Source organism: Rhinolophus ferrumequinum, chromosome 12 (genome assembly GCF_004115265.2).
Source record: "Rhinolophus ferrumequinum isolate MPI-CBG mRhiFer1 chromosome 12, mRhiFer1_v1.p, whole genome shotgun sequence".
NCBI classification, from domain to species: Eukaryota; Metazoa; Chordata; class Mammalia; order Chiroptera; family Rhinolophidae; genus Rhinolophus; species Rhinolophus ferrumequinum.
Window position 1 is genome coordinate 30,078,565 of NC_046295.1, and position 24,037 is coordinate 30,102,601.

General features: G+C 39.5%; 1 protein-coding gene and 1 non-coding gene across 7 annotated transcripts in view; both read right to left on the reverse strand.

The window, feature by feature from the left end:
* Positions 1-24,037, reverse strand: part of KDM4C (lysine demethylase 4C) — a 347,582-nt gene that overhangs the window by 42,727 nt on the left and 280,818 nt on the right. For all 6 annotated transcript variants that reach the window (XR_004424679.1, XM_033123278.1, XM_033123280.1 and 3 more), the window contains one exon: positions 16,919-17,104. Coding sequence is in view for 5 of the 6 variants with exons in the window: in XM_033123278.1 (XP_032979169.1) it covers positions 16,919-17,104 (186 nt within the window). In the remaining variant the exon portion in view is untranslated. The remainder of the gene's footprint in view (positions 1-16,918; positions 17,105-24,037) is intronic.
* TRNAT-AGU (transfer RNA threonine (anticodon AGU)) lies at positions 13,047-13,120 on the reverse strand. The gene has a single exon. It is a non-coding gene; the product is annotated as a tRNA-Thr (tRNA).

Genomic DNA, 24,037 nt, shown 5'->3' on the forward strand with positions numbered 1-24,037 from the left:
TTGACAGATAAAAGGTTGACTCTAGACAACAACCATTTTCTTCCTGCTTAGGACATGAGATTTATGCAAACTGACTGGTTGGAAAGATGGCCAGCACACAAATAAAATATACAGCCTTCATCTAAATAAAAATTTTCATAAGTTCCAAGCATGACCATTTCACTGGAAGTACTAAGGAAAACAGATTTTTTTCATAATGCTATTTTGATAGGATTTCTGATTTATTTTTGCAAAAAAAATTTATTGGTAAGCATACCCAATAACTGATTATACATCTTCAAAAATATTTCCTGTCAGAAAAGCCTAAGAATCTATTGATGTTAAGAATGTCATTTCTGATCAGAGAGACAGACGTTATGCAAGGGGGCTCCCTCAGATTAAAGAAATGGCTACGGTATTTTGAAGATTAGTGTGTAGGCTAAGGTTGTGACAGTCTAATTTTCTTTAATATTCACTAAGCAGAAATCAAGTGTGTTTTTTTTTTAAGAAAAAACACAACTTCTTTTAAAGAAAAGCTAGAGTCAGTTTGAGACACTGAGGATATGAAAAAAATGTTAAGAAAATGTTCTAGAAATTCCACAAAAGTATCAGCGTTCCCGGGAAACAGTAACACATCTAAGAGTTTCCAACACATATCCATATAGATGAAATTAAATTCTCCCCAATAACTCTGTGAGGTAGTTGTTATTTTCATTAAATAGATGAAATAAATGAGGTACAAAGTCCAGTAACTTTTCCAAGATCTCAGAGCTGTTGAGAAGCTGAACTGGGGCCCAGAGGCAGGTGCTCTCCTATCACGAATGCCTCGGTATCATCAACCAGGAGAATAAATGTGGAAAGAAATCAGAGGAGAAATAAAACCAACCAGAAAATGGGACTTATGGCATTTAAGCAGTTGCCTAAAGAACTTACATTTTCTTTTTGTTTCTTTTTAAGTATAATTTATTGAGTAGCTCCTCTGTTCGACATACCTTTTGAGGACCTTCTCATACAAGTATGCATTTAATCTCCCCAGTATACTCACAGCACTGAATTAGCAGTGTGGATTTGGAGCCTATCTGGTGATGAAAAATGCAGAATGTATAATTGCACATGCTCTCAGTTTTCATATATGTATACATGATATGCACACACACTAAGGGAAGTTGCAAACAATGCCCACAAATCTTCACCCACGCCTCCTTTTTTCCACATCCTTTGCAATTTGACTTTGCAGTCCCTCCCATTAAACGCTGGAGTCTATTTCCCCATCCATTCCAATCTGGGCTAGCCTTGTGGCTTTGCCTGCTTTGACCAAAAGAATACAGCAGAAGTAATGGTATGCTAATTCAAAGCCTTTCACTTGAGGCCTTGCACACTTCTGCTCTCTCTGTAGGGGCCCTAGACTGGGGCATGCGAACAAACTCAAGTTATCCTGCTGGCAGAGGAGAGATCACATTGACCAGGGCTGCCTGAGACATAGCAGAGAACTCAGCCAAGAGAAGGCAGGCTGTTCTATAGTTGACCAGAGATGAATGAGGTCACCAGCCTGGAACAGAAGAACCACCCAGCTGAGCCCCTAAATTGATGACCTACAGAATCACCAGCTAAAAGTTGTCATTGTTTTAAGCCACTAAGTTTTGTGATAGTTTGTCACACACATGATAATATATATGAAAGGAATACTAAGAAAAAATATGTTAAACTGTTAGCAATGTATAAATCTAGGTAATGGGATTTTATTTATTTTCTTCTTTACGTACTTCTCTGTACTTTCCATTATGTATTTCTTTAATAATTATTGAAAACACTGAATGCAATAAATACAAGAGCACTTGTAAGTTTCTAAATTCTTTAAGTAACAACCAATCTACAGTCAGATCTACTTAATTAGATGCTTAAAAAACGCTGAAGCCAAACTACTTGGTAAGAAAAGACCATCTTCAACATGTATCGTTTAGTTCAGTAACTATAAGAAGAACTTGAGGAAATGAACACCTTGTAAAGTAGAATGATACACAGACTTAGTTATAAAATTTCATCTGACTTACTTACATCTATTATATTTAGGCCAAATATAACAAAAAAGACACCTTTATTTTGTTCTTAATAATCACAAGCAATTCCTAAGACATGTTGGTTCAATCAAATGAATAGATTTTATTCTCGGGTTTGGGGCTGTATTAGTTTTTTAAAAACCCTCACCGGGTCTTTTGGGACTCATTACTATACCTGTCCTTCCGATCATACTAAGCATCTCTAAAGGGCAATACAAATAATAGGATCCAATTATTTAAATGTAGAAGAGTTTTTTCTCCATGGATACCATGATGCTTTCAATCAGGTGTGGGCTTATTACACAGCTCTCTAACTTTCCTAACACGCTACCAATGTTGAAATAAATGGCCACACTTCACAGAAAAGATAGCTAACCACCAATGATTGTAGTTTGAATAGCAAGATGATGACGTTCCTAAAATGTGGACTGGCATATCAAAGGGACACCAACATCCAACAAGCTGACTCCAAAATATTTGAAGCCAATGTTGACAAAATAGGATGAAGAAAAAAATCACCATTCCTTACCTGAAAAGTACTCTAAAGTAGTAAACTCTGAGCCAAAGAGCCAAGAACTGGATAGCAAACAGCGCAAAGAGGAAAAGCAATGCAAGGATGGACATGGAGTAAAAGTGTAGCATTTAAATAAGCAATTACTGAGTGCTTATTACCAGCAAGGCACGTTGCTAGGTGCTGAGGATTAAAATAAGAGAATGAGAGCGTCCCATCTCTCAAACAGCTCACAAGCAGGAGGGAAGAGAGACATGGTTGACCATATTGCAAGGTATTAAGAGAGCCCAGGAGGGGCAGAAAGAGGTCCTCCAGAGAAGACTCACCCAGGGAACATGTGACCCAGGCCTGAAGGAGCCAGGAAGCCCACATGCACACACTTCCGGAACGCCATCTGAAAGTGGAGTGCCTAGTGCCAGGGACCCCTTTGGCTACTCTGTGGGCCTACGGACCCCTACTCAGATTGATGTTTTCAAATGCATGAAACAGAGCACACAATATCACAAAAGAAACAAATTGTATTGAAATAATGTTGAAAAAACAAATTTGTGATATAATATCTATGCTTCTCTAATAATGCATTAAATACTAAAATCTAGTGGCAGATCTAATAAATATTAATATCCTAACTTCAAAGCTGTGGTGAGTGTAAGTAATACTTTGAAATCTCTGTTACAATGGTAACATGATTTCTACTGAGTCACAGAAACTGCTGATGCCATCGTTGCCGGTGCTCAAAACTGACAGAACTGTTATAATAAATTCTAGCTAGTACTTAGAGAAGGAAAATCGTAATATTTTTCTCATGCTCTAACAGAAATTTTTCTTGATGCTAAATTATTTAAAAAGATTTTATCACCTGGAATATTTAAAGGTACAGCAGGCAACCTTTTAACAACAGCCTTGTAAAAATCACAACAGTGTATCTATATAATGGTGCTGTCCATAAAAGGACATACCAGTAGCAGTGAAATGAAACTCAATGATGGCACCTCTGTGATGGGTTAAGTTATGGAGGCTAAAATGGGTCACTTTGGGCGACCGAAATGGACACAGGAATTTAACTTAAATACTGAGGTTGAAACATGTACTGCATTCACAAATTTCATTTCTCCCAATGAGTTTTCGACAGAGAGCAGAGGGAAGTTAGTTCAAACATGACCTCTACAGCAAGGGCTCAGAGGGAAGGAGTCCTGTGTGGTAGAGGAAAGGAAGATTCCTCTGCTTCGGCAAGATGGATCTTCTCTTACTGAGCCTGGCAAGGCTGATCTGTGTTCTCATCTTGAAGGAGGGTCACCCAACATCTGACGAGATGCATCATAAGCAGAGATGTAATCTTGGGAAAATCCCTGACTGTGTTCTCTATCTATCTAATGTCAATAAAGGGTGTAAATCCAAATAAAACAGGGTACATAGACGCTCATAGAGCCAGCTCGGCTGGAGAGCTGAAGAAACAAAGACAGGTAACTTATCCAATGAACACACCAAAAAGCACATTTCCATTTATGGCCAATGACCCTTTCACCTCTTCAACTTTATTATTTCTCCCTAATTTCTATAAATTAATAACCTGTGAGAAATTATTATTGTATTTTTTCAAGTATTCATCTTATAAAAATTCCTAGAGGGATTTGAGTAAATAAATTAATGCAAACTCTTCTTCTTTGACCAAACTAATGCAGCAGAAGTCACTCATCTAAATCTTCCTTGTAATAAGGAAAGCTTTCTTTGTAAAATTACAAGAGCTAGGCAAAAATCTTCTACCCAGAAAAACTTAAAGCCCTGGGGCTTCGTGAAGAAATAATTGCTCTTACAACACAAATGCACATGCCGACTCATAAAAATGTCACAAGTATTTAATTTTCTATATGTCTGTTTGTTCACGTGTACTTTGATTTCTCGTGGGTTTTTAAGTACAAACATATAATAGTGGGAAATGGTGGTAAGCGTTTCCCAGCAGATTCAAGGTCTTACTCACTTTATCGTCTGTAGACGTATAACTAATAGACTGCAGAAGATACTGGGAAAAAAAGCAAATTCTTTTCCATCTGAGTCATGAGCTCACCTCAGAGGTAGTGGTCTTGTTTGGGAGGTAAATGAAGAAAAGCTAGTGGGAGAACCATCTTTAGATGCTTCACTGTGTTAATGTATAATAGGAAACTCTCAATTGGTAAGCACACTTGATTTCTATTTGGAAGAGTAAGCAACTGAACTGCATAAAGAGCAGTTCCTTTCCTCCCAAGAGAGGAAAGCTCACATCAGTTAAACTGGGGGAGCTGGAGGGACACGGCAGCGTCCCACTGCTGAGATGGAACCTGACGTGAGCTCCTCCTAAGTCACGTTCAGTCTCATTAGTTGCTAGAAAATACTTGAGTCCCTGGAAGCCTGCTCCCAGAAGCTCTGCCTAGGCGTTTATAATTTCAGAAGCTCTTTAGGCTTCTTGAGTAGCAATAGTAAACTTTGGGGAGAATTATTAGATTCAACAAAATCCTAGTCATTCATAGCAGGCCGTGTGTGTGTGAGTGTGAGTGTGTGTGTGTGTGTGTGTGTGTGTGTGTGTGTGTAGAAATTTTAAAAACTGATTCTACAATTTATCTGAAAATGCAGAGGATTTAAAATACTCAAAGCAATCTTGAAAAAAAAAAGATGAAGAAATTACAATTTCAGGGAAATGAGGAGGAAAAGCATTTATTCAATCTTAAGATAATACAACGATTTCTTAAAAATTATTTGGATGAGACATTTTCAACAGAAGCAAGGGTATATCGGGCATCACTAGATGGTACTCTGGCCAATCAGGATTTTTGAATCTCAATTACAGTTGGTGAATGGGTTAAAAATAGCTGAAATAGATGCAACAATGTTTTAGGAAGGAAACCCAAATCAAAACAGACCAATTAAATGGTTTAACAGTTTTACTGTGCGACCAAGAAGGAAGTGCAGGTAAATCATGAAACCATGTAAGCTAATCCAAGCCATAGTCTCAAGTTGGAAAAATTACTGCCAAAACAGCACAGTCTAAACGAAATGGCGTGTGCTCTGACTCTAATGACCTGGAAGTTCTATAGCTTTTAATGACTGTTGAACCTCCGAAGTTCCATTTTATCGTCTATTGATATAAAATGAATACAATCATAATATCTCCACACAAGGTTACTGTAAGGACCAAATGAGATAATGTACTATGTATGAAAATACACAGTAAACTATAAAAGGCACTGTACAAATATTAGCTATTATTATTATTATTATTATTATTATTATTATTTTATCTTATCTACATGGATACGCTGCTCCCAACAAAGGAGCATCATCACCTTAAACAGGACACAAAATTAGGGTGGAACAGGCGATTGTGGTTCTATGAAGACACACTACTTACATGAGCATCAGCAAGAGAGAGAATGATTGAGACAATGAGATTGAGCAACCACAAGCTGCCTAGGGTTCTTTCAAAATTTTAGGTGAAATAGCCAAAGGAACGGCGTTTTATTGAAAAAGTCAGCCAAAAGCTTTCTACTGCCCATCACAACAGCAGCAGGACAGTGCATATTCTGCCTAGCTATTCCATCACGTTAATCAAAGGGGATAAAGCCACAAACTCTTTAAAGCCCGTTATTAATCAAGCAAGCTAATCTCCACCTGGCAGTCTGTCTAGTGGTAATTAAATGTATTATGTACCTAGCACTGTGCTTGAAAGAGAGGTGTGTGGGGTTCCTGTGCAGGTAGGAAAGGTAGGAGAACTGGAAGGCTCTGCAGTGATAACCCCTCCCTTTCCAGTTTCATGCCTGTAGCCCTCCTGTTCTCTCAAACATCACCAAAGTTCAGCTCTGTGGTCCCTACAGCTTCAAAAAAGCTACTTCTCAGTCTCTAGTAAGGACACTGTTCTTTACTCAAATACGTGATAAAGAAATGTGATAACAGATTTTTAAGGCACAATGAAAAGTTGTTGTATATAAGGGTTTGAGAAATCTGTATCTTCTTCTAATTCCTGAGAAATGCAGACAAACTTGACTAACAGGCCCACCTAGTACTCCAGGAGGGACAAACAGAATAGAAAATAACTCATGAGGACATCCGAGGCCCACAAAGAAGAAGATTTCACTTCTCCCTGACTCCTGCCCAAGCAAAAGCTGAGTGCTAGGTCAATCCAGTAATGAGTGAAAGAAAAATTAAAAGAATGTTTTATTGAAAAATGTAGAAACAGGAATTTCTTATATTTCTTCAGATACCACTCTATAATTTCACTCTATAATTTCACACTACACCCAGTGTGGGACAAGAAGACAAGAGAGGATGATATCTCACAATGAAAACCAGCCAACTTCAGATAAAGGAATGGTCAAGAAACCTCCCATTTTACCTGAAAAGAAGTACTGATTTGCATGCGAGAAATGTGTCAGAGTCCAAGACGGCTACCCGCATTCTGTGGAAGGGAGAGACAAAGAAGCAGAGGTATCCCCAAGCTGACTGGCTTCCTGACAACAGGCCTCGGAAGGTCTTTCTAGTTAATCCAGAGTTTTATACATCATGTTTGTTAAGAGTGGACATATAATGTTGACCTAGATAGTAGCCTTTTAGATAGAAATGTTGGAACTTACTTAACTGCATTTTCTATTGTTTACAGTTAATAATCTTAAAAAGTTATACTTTCATTACATTTTGTCAGTATCTATGGATTTCATTATGACTATGACATCTTATTACTGTTTTCTACATGAAGGAATTGAAACGCCTGCTTCTTACGCTTTACAAGACGTTGAAATGTCAAATACCCTTTGCTGGTGTGTGTCTGTTGACACATTCCATTTATATTTCTCTACTGTATTCATGGTGCTTGACTCTAATATCAATGTTAAAATACGGGATTAGTGTCACTACTTCGTTTTCTTAACAAGCTATCAGACAATAATACATGCCTTAATTGGTCTTTTTTTAAAGGGAGTATAATTTGCTGAAAAGCTGAAAATTTCCTGGGAACTAAGAAATATTAACTCTGTGAAAAGTGAGCAAGTGTTTACAAGGAAACACATCTTACCTACACTAAAAAATGTCACCAGATAAGCAGTCCTTGGAGTGGAAAACTTGATTTCCCTCAGTATGTGTGGTCCTTAGAATGGCCTAGTATCAACAGTGCCGGGTAACTATTCTGCATGGACTTGGCCCCTCGCAGTGGAACCCTAGGTCAGCTGACTGGTTCTCGGTCCCAAACGCACTTCATGGTGGGGGTAACAGAGCCAAGTGGGACACACAACACTGCCAAGTTTCTCCCGGGGATTCTGACGAGTCTGCTCTTGTGATAAAAACCAAACACCTGCACCAAGATGCAGATTTTTTTCTTGAAATTTTTCTTTAAAAAATCAGGATTAATTTGTGGTTTTACAAGGCCCAGAATAAAAAGTTAGGTAAAATATTTTACATTTTGTACAATGAGTTACATATTTATATTATACTATTATATCTGTTATATTTATACTACAATATAGTACATATTTGAATAATGTTCTTTTACCCAATCAGACGAAAGGGTAGGAAATCAGAGGCTGGAGAAAGGCTGTATTTAAGGGCAGAGATACTGCCTGAGCCACGTGGGAACTGACTGCTTTCTGCCCCCAGATGTGTATGTGGCCTTGCTGACCCTGTGTCTGAATCAAGAGCCAACTGCTTGCAAAACTTTCCTTAAATGGAAAGGCCCAGACTGTTAGGAGTAAACTCTCCCAGAATGGAGATGTAAACCCCTATATAGAGCAATGGTATGGCAGCAAAACACGGCTTTTATTCGGGGCCAACAGTCCCCAACCCTGTGCAGACATGGCCGCGGTGGAGAGCCCCACCAGGCAGCCCTGGCAGGAGAAGGGCCACACCGAGGCATCCAGCCTCTGCTTTGTCTGCATGGTCGCCCTATCCCGTCAGTTTCTGTATCTTAGGCTGATGAAAATTGGAATCTGTAATGGAGGCATCTGTTTTCTCTTCCCACAAATTCAAACTGCCCTTGAAACACTTTAATTAGTATCAGAAATGGGTCTGGAACAGCTGCAGCTGGTGCCCAAACAGGGACTGGCACAAAAACCTTTCCCAAGTGGCCAGACTTTGAAAAAGATGTGGAAAAGGGAAAAGAACGGAAGAGTAGCCTGAAGATGGCTCAATGGAGGCAGCAAAGCCTCTGGCCAGAGACTGTGAGTCACCGTGGGGAACTCCTAGGGTCCAAGTCAGTGGAACTTTCCCTCTATGCTCACAGCCAGGCCCGGTGACTGAACAGCAGGCCCAGCAGAAGGCAGGATGGACCACAGTGAGATGCCCTGGTACTCCCTAACTGCACTAGCTAAGAAGGCAAGAACTCTGGGGTCCCCAAAGGGAACTAAGCTCAGGGCATGGAGTGTGCGCAGATCCACTCAAGCCCTGTTCTACTGACAGAGCACAGAGGAGAAAAGCTCTATGCTCACTGATCTCGCTCTACCTGTGCAGATGGCTAAAAAGCAGGAGTGAAAATGAAAATGAGGGGGTATTAAAGAGAGTACAAAAATTTGAAATGGAATACATTTAATTATCTTAATAAAATTAATTAAAACACTGTCTTTACTGGTTTTACCCAATAAAGTGAGCAAGGGAAAGACTGGTTCCAAATGTAAATATTCTAAAATGTCTGTGCTAAATACCGGGGGTGCCAAAAAAATGTATACAAGTGGACATTTTGGTCAACGTTGCTCAAGCAGTAGTTCACTGTCATCAGAAGTCTGGACGCGGATGGTGACCACTTTGAACACCTCTTGTCATTGCAGAAGTCAAACGTGACTTGTATTCATCTTTTGTTATCGGTATATACTGAGTATTATAATTTTAATACAGTTTTAATTCTCAAAATGTGGATACATGTTTTTGGCACCCTGTGTATTTCTCCTTCCAGGCAAACTAGGCCTTAATTTCCGATCATCTGGGACAAATGCGTCGAGATCTCAATAAAGCACTTCTATTGATGAAAGAGTGAGGGATTTCTTTTTTTTTAATGTATGTTTAAGAAGATTGGTCAGATTTAGGCCTGAATCACTGTAGTATTTTTTTTTTAATCCTTGCTAAGAATTTCTTATTTGATCAGAATTTTGATTTTCAGTATGAGTGCGAATTCAGAAGGACATTTGGAAAATAACTTATATAGAAGAAACAAACCGTATACAAATACCAGATAAATATCCACAAGTCTGCGAGGAGTATCGTTGGTCATAACAAACTTTACTGAACAGAATGGAAGTTAGCAAAATCCGAATTGTTACAGGAAAAACCACCACCACCAAAACAATTCTACTGCCAGCAAAACTCAAAGACGCCCAGATGTGGGAGACGGGAAGAGGGTTAGTGGAAACGGCACCATTCGGGTCACTGTTAGATTAGTGTTAGCTAAATTCTGGTTCTGTTTCTTAAAAAGGATGAAAGGGAAACTAAAAGGGGACAGATTTGAGCCATGGGATTGAGCTCCAGACTAAAGGAGGTAAAACCAAAAGGATGGATCCAACCCATAGCTGCATTTGCTGGGCCAGCCCTGTTGGAGCCAAGGCACGCTCACGGGCCTCAGAAGGCACATGGACAGCAGACAAGTCTTACATGTGATTAGCTCTCAGTTGTCTGGTTGTCCCTCTCCGCCCCCCACCCACATGTGATTCCTTACTGAGGCCCGTGAGCATACTGCCAACAAGTCTCCAGCCCCGACATGGCCACTGTAGCAACCCAGCTCCCCAGCTCCTTTCCCCTCACTAGAGCATTCCTCCTGACTAGCCTTCCTGCATCTACTCAGTCTCTTCTGCGCTGCAACCAATCTCCACTCGGTCTTAGAAAAGAGCGTCCTACCACTTCCTGCACATACACCTCCTATGGTGGATCCTCAATGACAGGATAAACTAGAACTCCCTTAAGTTTTCATAAAGCAGTGGCCATGGAGTCAGCGGAAAGCCCTGAGGCACATGGAGGAGAAGTCCCAAGCGCTGTGTCAGGCTGAGAAACTCTTGAAATAACACAACTAATAGCTTCTCCTGTCTGGTCTTAGCACCATCCTTCTTCATGTGTGTATGAGGCAGCAGTTGGGTGGCTGATGTTTGCACCCAGTCAAGGGGCAGATCAAGTATCTGCTGATCCTGCTCCTGGGCGGAGGTGGGGGGTGGGGTGGAGGTGGGGGCTCCTTTTCACCACAGCCCATCTCTTTTAGAAATGATACACCTTCTAGCCCATCTCATTCCTAAAAACAGACCCTTGCTTAGCCAAGCTCATTTTCCTAACTTGAAGGAGAGAAATTTTTTATATTAATGTAGGGACATATGGGGCGGGGGCACTGAATACAAGGCGTCCACTCTCTGATTACCTGACCTCTCCAGCCTCGGGTAACCCATCGTCACTGTCCCTGAGCGCTCCATAACCCCAACACGTCCTACACCCCAGTCACAGTGAACTCTTCAACCTTCCAGATAAACAGGCCTCTGCAGAAGTTCATGCACATGTATTTTCTCTACTTGGAACATCATTATTACTCTTATCTTACCAACAAACTCAAACTCTCCTTTTAGAACCGGCACATACCTCTTCTGTGATTCTACCTGATTGTCCCCAACAGAAGGAGCGGTGTCCTTCTTTGGGCTTCCCAAACATTTTATTCATATTTTATTTAACCTGTCTTATTATGGTAATAGAGTATAGCAGCTAAGAGTTTGGGCTCTAAGTCAGACTGCCTAGTTTTGAATCCACATGGTCGAAGTGTGACCAGAGAATCAAGAAGAAAATTACAGTCAACTGGTACCCATTGGGTCAATAAAATGCTATAATCCATGATGATGTTCAAAAAGGTTAAATAATATAAAATGCAGCTAAGCAAAGTCCTATCTACTGATGTAAATTAACTAAATGCTGCCTGATTACAAAACCATCATCCTGTGACCACCCATTAGGGGTGGAAGGGACACAACACGGTGAAATATAATTCTGATCTCCAAACCCAAATGTCTATTGGAATTAACTGGATTAAAAGTCATAAACCAGAGTCAGAGGTAAACTCCTGTAAAACAGGCCTTCTAGAATGCTAGAAAGCTGGAAGGAGATATTGCTCAGGTACCCATCTGGAAAGTGAGTCTACCTTCTTCCCCTAGTAGAGTATGTCATCTTGTTGACTTTGATTCTGGCTTAATAACTAGGACAGTTTCTTGTTTATAAACATTTTATTAAATGAAAAAAATGGATAATCAGTTTTCCTGAATGAGTCCCAAGTATAAAAGCCTATGGAACAGCAAAAATATCTTTTGTTTCAGATATGGCAGTATCCTACACACAAGCAACTGCATATGCTCACTAGGGAAACAGTGTGCAGGGAAAGTTTAATTATGATTAGTTGCATTGACTTCCACCCTTTCTAGACAAACCATTTCTACAACATCTCTAAATCCTTGCCTAATTAAGTGGGAATTTACAGTGGGAATGAGTGTTTGGGGTCTCTCCCTATCAATTCCTAATAAATCTGAAATACTGCAGACTCTTAAAATTAATGAATTCACATAATAGTGTTATTGATTATCTTAATTTTTTTGTCATTATGTGTTTTCTCAATAACTGATACTAAAAGTATAACACACTATACAATATTTTCTTGTGATAAGAACTACTATTCTAGGATTTAGAATTGAGGGGCCTTGATCATCCATTATTTCACATGGTGGCAAGGTGCGAGCAGTCTTTGCATACCAAGGAAAGGTTTTATTAAGTTAGTGGTGACAGGTATTCACGCCCCATTCCCACCCACATGTTAGCTATCGAAGCGCATTTTAACCAGCAGAGCTGCCTTATTCTGAGCCCTTCACCAGACCCTGTGCAGTCAGTGTGTCCTCTCCTGTCTCGAGCCAGCAGAGTGATAGCAGGGAAGGAGCTGTACTGAAACGTGCCTGGGGAGCTGGCCTGAAGACACAAAGGCTGGGAAAATGAAGTCAGTAAGCACTGAACAAGGAGTCAAGTCTATTACTAAGATGACTGCCAGAACAGAACATGAAGGATAGTTAGAGGGGCAGAATTACAAGAAACAGAGAAACTTCCAGAGTGAGAGGTACCAATACAGAAGCCAATATAACCACTACGTTCCATTACCCACACCAACAACAAACACTACCTTGAAATAAGACGCACATGTAAAATACCCAACTCGCCATTAAAAGATGCTCAATAAATACTAGTTCTCTTCCTTCTTCACTAATTCCATTCCCTAGCACTAGAGACTTCTTAACAAATTTATACCAAGTAGCTTCTATAAATGGCCAAGTGCTAGTTGCTGGAAATAAAAATACAAAATGCTAATTAATCTAGTTATATCCAGTTAAATAATCAGGTTAAAATAATTAACTGGTTAAGTATGACCTAGTTGAAATAATATTGAACAAAAAAATACAAGGAAAAAAATTGACCACTAGGGTATTTTCTCTATAAAAGTTCTTCCTCTTTTTTCTTTTTTTTTTCCCTAAGGAGGGCGCAGCTCACAGTGGCCCATGCAGGGATCGAACCAGCAACCTTGGTGTTACTAGCACCACACTCTAACCAACTGAGCTAACCGGCCGCCCCATTTCTTCCTCTTTTTTGAATGGGTGTCTGTCTCCATGTTAATAGCCACAACCTAGAGAACTACGAAGGAAACTAACTTCTCAAATGTCATTTTTCTGTGAGGAGAGGGTATTAAGATAAGGCCTTATTCATCGCAATGAATTAACGCATCAAGTAAAAGTGATTGCAGTGCTCTTACATTGTATATATGGAATATTCTAATCTAATATGAAAGTTTATGGAAGTAATTTTCTTGGGAAAAAAACTTGTGCATGCCATCTTTCTAATCTGTTTCCCTCAGTAGTTCAAGCATCTCTTCCATTGGACACCTGTCTAGTTCACTCAGGTGTGAGGAGATGGCCGCTTGTGGTGCTGTATTCCGCAGGAAGTAGTTTATGAGTAGTTTATTGTTTGGTTTAAAGAAGGAATATGCTTTCAAGGCTCCCAGTTTCAAAACCATTTCACTATTTATTGCGTTCTTTTCTTTTCCTCACAAGTATCTGTGCAACATTCACTTATGTGACTAAATAGGTTAGGAGTGCGTCCAACGGAACCTTCAGAAATAGAGTCGGGAAATTTGTCATCCTAGGTCATGGCAAAGAGTGGTCACGTACCACAACACTACACACAAACACATGTGCGCACACACACACACGCACACATCAATGAAACCTTACATTTGAAAGACAGCTAGTACCAGTCAAAAAAATACGTTTGACAAAAACACTGAAAAATACATATTAAAATTTAGATTAAAATAACAGGGATTAGCCATGCACTTTCTGCTACATACTCCTTTCTACCCTTTAGTACTTGAAAGCTACCTAATTTTTTCAAATAGTATCTTTTTAATTACAGAGCATGTTTACTGTTTGATGAAAGAGCACATGATAATAAATCGGATGAAATTTTATACCATTATGAAGAATGATTTACACCCAAAGCTCAGCAAAGTTCAGTAACACTGAATAAACTAGGTATTTAAAGTAATTCACGGCATTGAAGGAAGAGTAGAATTGCCTTAAAATAGTCCTTTTTGATGCAAAACACAAATAATTGGGAGAAACAAAAAAATAAAATAAAATAAAAATAAGGGAAACAAAAACCTTAAAGTGAGTAAAAAGGGAGACCCTATTGAAGTAACTGTAGCTTTATACTTCACTTACCTAAATTGTACAGGTATCCTCTCTTTGGAAATGACAGGTTTAGGCTACCAAATTAGCCTGAAGTTTATAGTATTCACTGCTTTGATTCAGCAATTGCCCATTACTCCCAAATAACCAAGGCATGGTTGAGAACATAGACAAACTACAATTCCAACTTGAAGGGAGCATATCCCCTAGCATTCACAGTTTACACAAAGAGAAATGCTTGGTGAATTTGAACTTTTTATTGCTTGAAAAGGAAAGAACATTGAATGCAATCGGGGAAAATCACAATGCTCTTAACCCAAGTTGCCTAGATTCAATGAATTCCCTCTGGTTAGTTGTCAGACATTTTGGGGAGGAAATCCATACCTGAGTCTAACTGAAGAGTAATGGCTAAGTAAGAGCTAACAGGAACATATTTCAGAAATCCAGTGCTCGTAGTGCTTACCACTAGAGAACTTTGCAAAGGCAATTCACAAACATTAAAATTTTCCCATCATAAAAAAAAAAAAACTGCCACATGTAATGTTATAAATTACGTGATGTGTTCCCGACCCTTTATAAAGTATAACACGCTTAAAAGTTGTGGGGAAGAATGGGGGGAGTCGTTTCTAAATCACCTCAAAATCAAATATTTTCTTTTTCTTCATCATTTATGAAACACATTAGTAACATAAAGCTGACTGATCACATCATACTTAAAAGGAACGAGGTCCTGATTAAACACCTGGATCTCTTTAATAGCAGCGTCAATATAATCAACAGTAACCACAGAACCTCAGAATATTAAAATGTCAATGCATGATCTCAAGCATGGATGAACACCTCCCGCACCATTCAAGGTTTGCAGTTTAGAATTCAGCAAATAACAGAGTGTGGGCTGAAAAGGTATTTACATTCCAGCACCTGCCACTCATTAATTGAATCTGTTTGGGCAAGGAACTGAACCTCTCTGAACTTAGGTTTCTTATCCTTGAAGCAAGGGTACTACTCATGTGTCCAAGTTCTCATAGAATTGTAATAGCAAAGCCAGCAAGCAGTAGCCAGCAAGTAGCTGTAAAAAGAGAAAACAGTAATACAACTTTCATTTTCTGAGGGCTTACCCTGTGCTATGGACTAAAAACACACGGTGAGGTAGGTATGCCATTGTTTGTAGAGGAAGAAGCTGAGGCTCAGAGACAGGAACTTGCATAAGGCTGCTCATGTGTTTCTGGTGGAATCTAAGTGTGAACACCAACTTCTCTGACTCCAAAGGTCATGACCTCATTCACATCTCAATGCATCCCATGTGCCATCTAATGAGGTCATGCTATTCACTGAATGTTGTAAATGGCAAAGCAACACAGTGATGCAATGCTTTATTACTGTAACATTTTTAAAGTTGCTGAAATATATTTTTCTACTGAATATACAACAATATTCTTAGTAAGAGCCCATGAACTCAAGAAACTAAAGCAACACCACAAATGAATATGCTACTTGAGACCAAAAACAATGGAAAAATATGGAAAATAACTTTCAGAGGTAACAGTTGGTGACGTCATTTTGTACATTTGTATCTTCACACACAACCACACGGACTCCCAACCCACAAAACATCCAGTGTCTCTCAAGACGGCCATGGAAGTTGCTGGAATTATTAAAAAGCTGGGACATTTGTTGTGTATGGGTCATGGCTCCCCAAGCCCATACAGATGACTTGGCAGGTTGCTCACAGGGGGTTATCAGAGACACAGGACAAGCATGTTAGGCTGCAAATAGTCTGTGGCCAAGCCTCCCAGGGATAACAAAGGGCAGCAAGTTAGCGAAGCTGAGCTTCGCTACAATGCTTTAACTTCCTCGTTGGCAGCCAAAAACAATTACGGTGAACTGGAAAGCTACCAAAGGCATAGCAACCATCTCTACACTGTCATAATTTTTCTAAGCATTTAAAACAGAGGAAAGATTCCATTCATTTAGGACAGGTAAACTGAATTATAGTTAAATTCACACGCAATTTGGTAGCAAAACCACTCTTTTCCCAGAAATAGATTCAGTCCTGAGTAGATGGTTAAAGGCAGAAAAAATTGATCTCTATACTTCTCTTTGACATTTCTGCTTTTCTGAGATTGTCCACACTCCTCTCACGGGCTCCATGCTTCCCCTAGCTTATCCCATCTGAGGAAGCAAGGCCCCCAATGTTCATGACCACCCTCCCTCTCCCTTTACTGTGTTGCTCTCTTTGTTTTTTCCAGAAGAGATTAAATTAAACCCCAAGTCTAGAGTGTACAGTTGCACAGATTAAGCACTGCACAATCTCTCAGGTGGTGCTTTCACATCACTCTCTACTCAGAAATGATCTCATCCTCATCTTGGACATGTACAGTGCACAGTCTGTACAACCATACTCAGCAGCCCTGTATACAGACCCAAAACCAGAACAGGCATGATAAGTTTTATTCATTCATCTGTTCATTCACTCATTCAATCCAACAAATATTTACTGTGTCTAGCATGCACCAGACATTGAAGGGTCCGGGGCAAATACGAGTAAATAATAATGTATAATCCCTGCCTTCAAAGAACCCATACCTCAAGTCTAGACATGTCAACAATGAGTAATATTACAGAGCAGAACGTGCTAACCCAGGAGGAAATTTACATGCACTCCTAGCATCAGGCCTTACCACATTTGGGTTGGCCTTATGTCGAAAGCATGTGATGTTCACCACGTATGGCCAATCGTCAGGCTCCATCAGCACTCCGGCAGCATGAGCACATGTGACATGGAAGGAGGCCGGGCAGCGGCCGTAGGAACACTGGATACAGGCTCCGGAGACTTTCTTAACCCGGTATCTGCAGAAGATGCATTTCTGGAGGGTTAAAACAAAGAAGAGCATCAATTCTGTAACTCAGAATTCCAATTCTGTAACTCAGCTAACTTCCACACTTCACAGAATAATAGCAATTCGAGATGAAAAAAGCTCATTACGTCAACAAGTCCTAACTCTCCAGGGGCCCAAGTAGTGACAGCAATTGTGGCACTATAAGCTGCATACTTTCAAGAAAATACACTGCTACGCTCACATACTACCAGACATATGTTGAAATACTTCTTGTGGTTAGGAAAGCCAAACCGTTTTGCACATGGTTCTCCAGGCACAGAGCTGAGGAAAGGGTGCTGCTGTAAATCACCCAGGAAAGCTAAAGCTACTTCTCTTTTATTTCCTGCATGGCAGGCCTTTCTGTACATCAAGACACAGAACATGAATTTGGAGGACAGGCACACACTCGCCTAAATTAGATAAGGTCTTCAAAAATATCCAAATAGCACACAGATGGGCTAAGTTTTCCATTTGCAAGTAAACGTAAACTGTTAAATGGTCCAATGTGGAAACTAGGGGTTCAAGTGTTTAATAATCCAAATCTGAACCTTTCATGACTGACACAAAAAATGTGCCTCCCAAAGTGAGAAAATTGAAAATCATCCCAAAGGGCATAATTTTGTTGAATATCTATAGCTGCCTATGCCTGGGGAAGAGAGAATGAAAATAAAAAAACAGCAATAATGATTACCACAATCTGAAAATTAAATTGCATACAATTAGCCCTAAACATCATCAGTACAATTGTTATGAGAGATGGGAAGATTCAAACAGCTTCACTAAATATGTGTGAACTGATACTTGAGGGTTAGGGAAAAAAGGGCTGTATAACAACATAGGGTCAGATTTAGAAAGCAGAAGAAACAGAATGATCAAAAAGCTCAACTTTTCATTCCTAATGATAAAAAAGATCTGCAATCTGATCCAATGCTGGTAGAACTGCTCTTCTTTTATAGGTACATTTTCCTTCCTGGACAAAAAAGGTATTTAAACTCAATGCCTTTTGGGAGCTGTAATATTTTATCACAGACCTGCAAGAATCGATGTGTACTTAACTTCTACCTTCTCTTTGCCTTCACATTTAATCAGCCACTTCAGTCTTAAAGATTCTTCACCTTAATCTTGCTCTGATCTCTCCCTACCCATCTACACCGATGGCCACTGCCTCTGCCTCTCCCCATGGGATCTTTCCCAGCATAGTAATGGCCCCCTAACTGGTCTCTCCATCACTTTATTTCATTCTATTGTGATTCATCTTCCCCAGGCCTGCCAGAGTGATCTCTTTACAACATAAATCCTATGTCGTCCCCTGCTTAATGTCCTTCGATGGCTTCTCCTTATCTCCAAGACATTCCAGAAAGAGGGAACAGCATGAGATGGAAGAGGAAAGCTTATAAAAGGCCCTTCCTTCATGGTCCGTCTCACCAATATTATTTCTCAGGAGTCCCCATAAGGGCCCTACATTCTAGACATTTATCTCATCTTCCTATACATCTGGATTCAATGGACAAGTAAGTATTTTTAAGTGGGAGGTTAAGGATGTGGCTTAGCTGGTTAAGAAATTACAGGGGGTGGGAGAGAAAACGAACACACCATGGTACTAAAACAAGACCCATTATAATCTGAATAAAAGCATTACCTAATATCTTGACATCTCTTTGGTATCAGTTTCAGTACATTCTTGGTAATTCTTGGTATTTTGGTATCTTGTTAACAGTTCTAATCATTTGAAATGTGATGACAGATATAATAGCAAAAACTCCTATCAGAAGCCCCAGGCGTAATCAATCTTTTAAAAACCTAGTCATACTACACAGAGGTCAGCATTTGCGTAAGTTCAGTTATTAACAGATGCATAAAAGGAGAAATTGTTTCCTGTTTTCCTAATTAAACAGGATTTTTTTTTAAGAGTGGGAAAGAGTATTATAACAATAATTAATGAACTGGTAACTCTCAGCTTCTTCCACTATTAACTTCCTCACTAAACAGAGGCCCTCCAGACAGGATGGAAGAGACAGAATACACTTAAGCCCCGTGAGGATTCAAGCCTTGGAATCTAGTAATGAAAGTACCCTCTTTTCTGATGAAAACCAGAGGTAGTCATTTCTAAGGAAAGAACCAGTATCCTTAGAAAGTTGACCTAACCGTAGACTATTGTAATTCAATTCTTTGGGATATGTTTATTCACAGGTTGAGAAGTTTGACTTAAATATCAAATAGATTCTGGGCTGAGATAGAGAACTCCACAAAACCCGGTAGGGGAACCATTTTGTATCCTGCAGTACAGACTACGGTAGTACAGTAAGTCCTCAATTAACTTCCTTGATAGGGTCTGCAACTTTAAGCAAAATGATGTAAAACAAAACCAATTTTACCACAGGCTGATTGATATAAACAAGAGTTAAGTTCTTATAGCATCTCATCAACATTAAAGATACAACACTGACTGAAAGGACCTGCTGTATTTCCAAACCCCATTTTCACTTGCTTGCTACTAAACCAGTTGTTCTCTACCCTGGCTAAAACATCTGTTGCAATTTGACACACACACATGTCTGGGCTGAAGAATTTAATTCAGTAAGGCAAAAATTGAGACAAATAAGACACTTAAGAAAGTTACAATGGAATAAGCATTATGAAAGGACAAAGTGCTATATGGAACTAGAATGACTGGTGCGATGTGTTATGCTTAGGGGTAACAGAAGGAAAAAGGCTTTAAAGAAATATAATGACTGACTGGATCAAGATGGTGGGCTCAGCCTCTGCTACCATCCATCCAACCCCAAACCCTAAATAAAGATATAGGGAAAAGAATGAAACCTCAATAGCACTAACAAGAAAGGGTGCAACTAACTCCAAGAAGCACATCCCCAGCACGAAGCTATTAGTAGGTGTCTCTGAGGGGACAGTTCAGGCAAGAGTGGAAGTAAATACCAAAAAGACAAGCTACCCAGCTGTCAGGCCAGCTCATGTCCCACCCTGCTCCCAATCATCTTCGGCACGTGAGGTAATCTGATTGATCTGATCTGAATCTGAGACCTGTGATCTGACCCATCATTCACCAACAAGACAAGTGGGTCCTCACTAGGCTGAGAAAGGAATCAGTGCATCCAAGATGTGCCACTAAAATACCAACAGATACTTGAAAAATCACAAACATTTAAGGAAAACCAATCCCGTAAAAGAGAGGTGACAAAATTAATAAAAATGAATTAGAAGAGTATCTGACTTAAGGAGTCAGATAAGTGGAAACAGAAGATGAGTTTAAAAGAGGCATAGTACATATTTTGATAGAGATTCCCAAATATTTCCCATCAATTTAAAAAAACAGTAACAACTACACACACTTCTAAGAATATAAAAATATTATTACCAAAAAAGAGCAAGATGTGTGCTGTACACTGAAGCTGAAGCTAAGTAATACTGAGTGTCAACTGTAATTAAATACATATATGGTCACAGGATGTAAAGTACAGCATAGGGAATAGAGTCGATGGAATTCTAACAGCTATATACGATGTCAGAGGGGCAGTAGACTGGCGGGGATGGGGCAGTTATCACTTTGTGATGGGTGTAAATGTCTAAGCATTACGTTGTTTTGTACACCTGAAACTAATAAAATAAAATCAAGATGTGCTGAATATTGGATCCTCCTGAAGATCAAATGAGCAACTGGAAGATAGAGCCTCTAGATTGTACAGAACATAGAAGAAAATATGAAAAAGAAGGAAAATGGAACACAAATGTTAAACAATATGCAGAAGCAATCCAAATGTTCTATTACTTTCCTAAAAGACATTATAGAGGAACAGAAAAACAGAAAATAACAAAAAATTTCTGGACCTGAAAAAAGACTCAATAAGCAAGATTAATCAAAACAAAACAAAACAAAAACCAAACAAAAAACAAAAAAAAACCCTAGACACATCTTAAACCTCCAAATAAAAAAGAGAAAATTCCCAAATCTTCCAGAGAAGAGAAAAATCAGTTGATCATCAGATCTCTAATCTGCAACAGTGCATGCTGAAAGGCAATGGAACAATGTCTTCCAACTGCTGAAAAAAAAATTAAATTTGGTCTATATCCACCCTTATTATCATTCAAATGTGAGGGCAAACATAACGATTTCTTCTTTTTTACATTCAAGAATCAGAAATATGCATGAAGTGAAGGGCAACCAAAATGCTAAACATATGGATAAAACTAAATGAATATTGACTTTATAAACAATAATAGTAATGTCTTCTGAGTTTTAAATCTAGAGAAAATTTAAATAGTAGCATATAAGGAGGAAGTGGTAAAAGTAAAGTTTTAACTATTCTATCTAACATTCTTGAATTGTCTGGGAAAGGGTAAAAGTAGCAATTAACTAATGGTGTGCAAAAAAACAGAATAAGGAAAAATAACAAACTCAAAAACAAGAAAGGAAGGACAAAAATAACAAAAAAAAACACACTCAAACAAAAACAAGAAAAAAAAAACAGAACAAAACTGGGAACAAAGGGAAAGCACATTGTAAATCAGTAGAACTAAACCCAAATACATCAGTAATTATATTGACTGTAAAAAGACTCAACTTCATCGTATAGACCAGGGAGAGCAAACCTTTTCTTAAAGGGCCAGATAATAAATAGTTTAGGTTTGTGTGCCGTGCCGTCCCAGTTGCGATTACTCGACTCTGGCACTGCAGTGCAAGCAAAAGCAATCAGATAATCTGTAAATGATGGGGGTCGCTGTGTTCCAATAAAACTTTATTCACAACAACAAGCACACTGCTTAGTTTGCTGACCCCTACCATAGGCCACATATTTGAAGTTAGTAAGCTGTGAAATAAAAAAATGAGTATTTAAGAAAGATCACTGTAGCAGCAAGGGGTATAAAGGATAAACTGGGAGGAAAAGAAAGTATAAGGAAGACATGGATACACGAGACAGAGGATGGTGAGTACTTGGACTAAGGAAATGGCTATTAGGAGGAAGGGAAATTTTGAGTGTCTTGTACTCTTCTTGAAGGTTGTTGACAGAGAGTCTGTATCTACCTCCAAATAGAACAACTCTATTTAGCTCAAGGTCAGGGATGGACAGTCTGTCTTGTGTGGGAAAGAACCTCTCTAGCAGCTGCCTAGGTCTAAAAATGGATAAGGATAGAGGCGACGCCAATTTCTAGAGGGATGGAAATAGAAGGGAGCTGGTGAACGGTAAGATTATCAGGCATTTAAAGGCAGGGAAGGTTCAAAAAGACAGGGCCATTCTTCCTGCAGTTCCCTGTTCGAGGTGCTAGTGAAAGGGATGAGGAGCCAAGTTCCGGATGCCAAGGACTAACGGAGGTGTGAGAAGTCAAACGGGGCAGCACATCACTCCGAGTCAAGGAGGGGCTGATGTCCAAGGAGACCAACCCAGCCTGGTGAGAAAATGCTGACACCGGTGACACTAGAGTGACTTTAAGGTGTCATTTACCTTTACGGATTCCTAGTAAGGATGCCTGAGACATAACAGCTGCTCAGTCAATGTTTGCTGAACTAAACTGAATTCACACAAGACTTTGGTCAAAGTGATGGACCTGCTCATCTATTTCCTCAACAGTGAAATAAAGACCCTCATTATGTAACTATGCCACCTGGGGAATCACCGGGAGGCTGGCCCCACCCCCAGAGCTTCTGTACTCTGGGCTGGCAACACTGAATGTGCATTTCTAACAAGTTCCCAGTGGTGCTGATGACCCAGGGATCACACTTTGAGAACTACGGGCTGGGGGCTAAAGGGTTAAATTAAAGGGTGTTGATTATTCTGAGAGCCTCCTACAATAATAAGGGAATTCAGGAAGTACACGCTTTTTCATCTATTCTCCGTCAAGGGCTGAGAGAATTCTCAGGCGAGTATGATTTATAGAGCACAGTACTTTCTTGGAGGACTGGATTTCCAAACTTATTCCAATGGCATAGGCCATTAAGGCTCCTAATGGATTGAGGAATTAATGAAGTATCTGGCAATGAGGCTTTGTGTATCATTAGATTCCTTCAGCACAGAACTTGGCAAAGGGCATCAAGAAATGATGAGCTGTGAAGGAGTTCAAGGTTCAAAGCACACCACTTTCCCTTTTTTTTCTTTTAGTGTGATTGGTAGTTTGATTTTATTGTTGTTTTGCTAATTTTATGATTCTTTTTTCTTCCATAAATAGACAGGTAATTCTAAAACAGGCACAAATGCTTTTTATTTCAATTAGTCCTTCCCTATCAGACAAATAAGTTAATGATAATGATATATTAGCTAATTCCTTTTTTCCTTTTGCTCTCCAAAGACACTTTTCCCCCAATCACTACACAGCAAGCTAACGTTCCCAATTCAAACAGGGAATAACGCAGGACTCAATGAATGTCACCATTGCTGCAGGAAAGACAGAGGTTTGAGGCTAAAAGTTTCCATGTGCTCCAACTCTTTAATACAGGTTTTAAAGCAGACTACTTTTCTTTTTTTAAACTCAGGAAATTTACGTTCTGCTCATCAGTATTCGTGATGTCAATCACTCAAGTGCCAAAACTGGCCAGTGCTGGGGGAACAATGATATGGTAAGTGTCCTGAGTTCTACAGCAAGACGCTTACAGTCTAGGAGGACAAACAGACATGTAAACAACTGAGCCAGGAGGAAAGCATAATGCAACAGCTGTCCTACGACAGCAAGATTCAGAAGGAGCAGAGTAAGGAGTAGATTGATACCAAGAGAAACCAGTTTACCCAGGGAGCTAAAGAGCAGCTAGAGAGGGAGGGAAAGGGGAACATGGAAATCCAAGGTCTGCAGTGGACTGAAGCTCACTGCAGGGAGGCTTTGAGCTGCTTTTGTGAGAGGCAGCAATTCATATGCAGTCTCACACCACTTTAGCCACACAGAATTGGTCTGTTCTCTGCTCGGCTGTCCAGGGACATT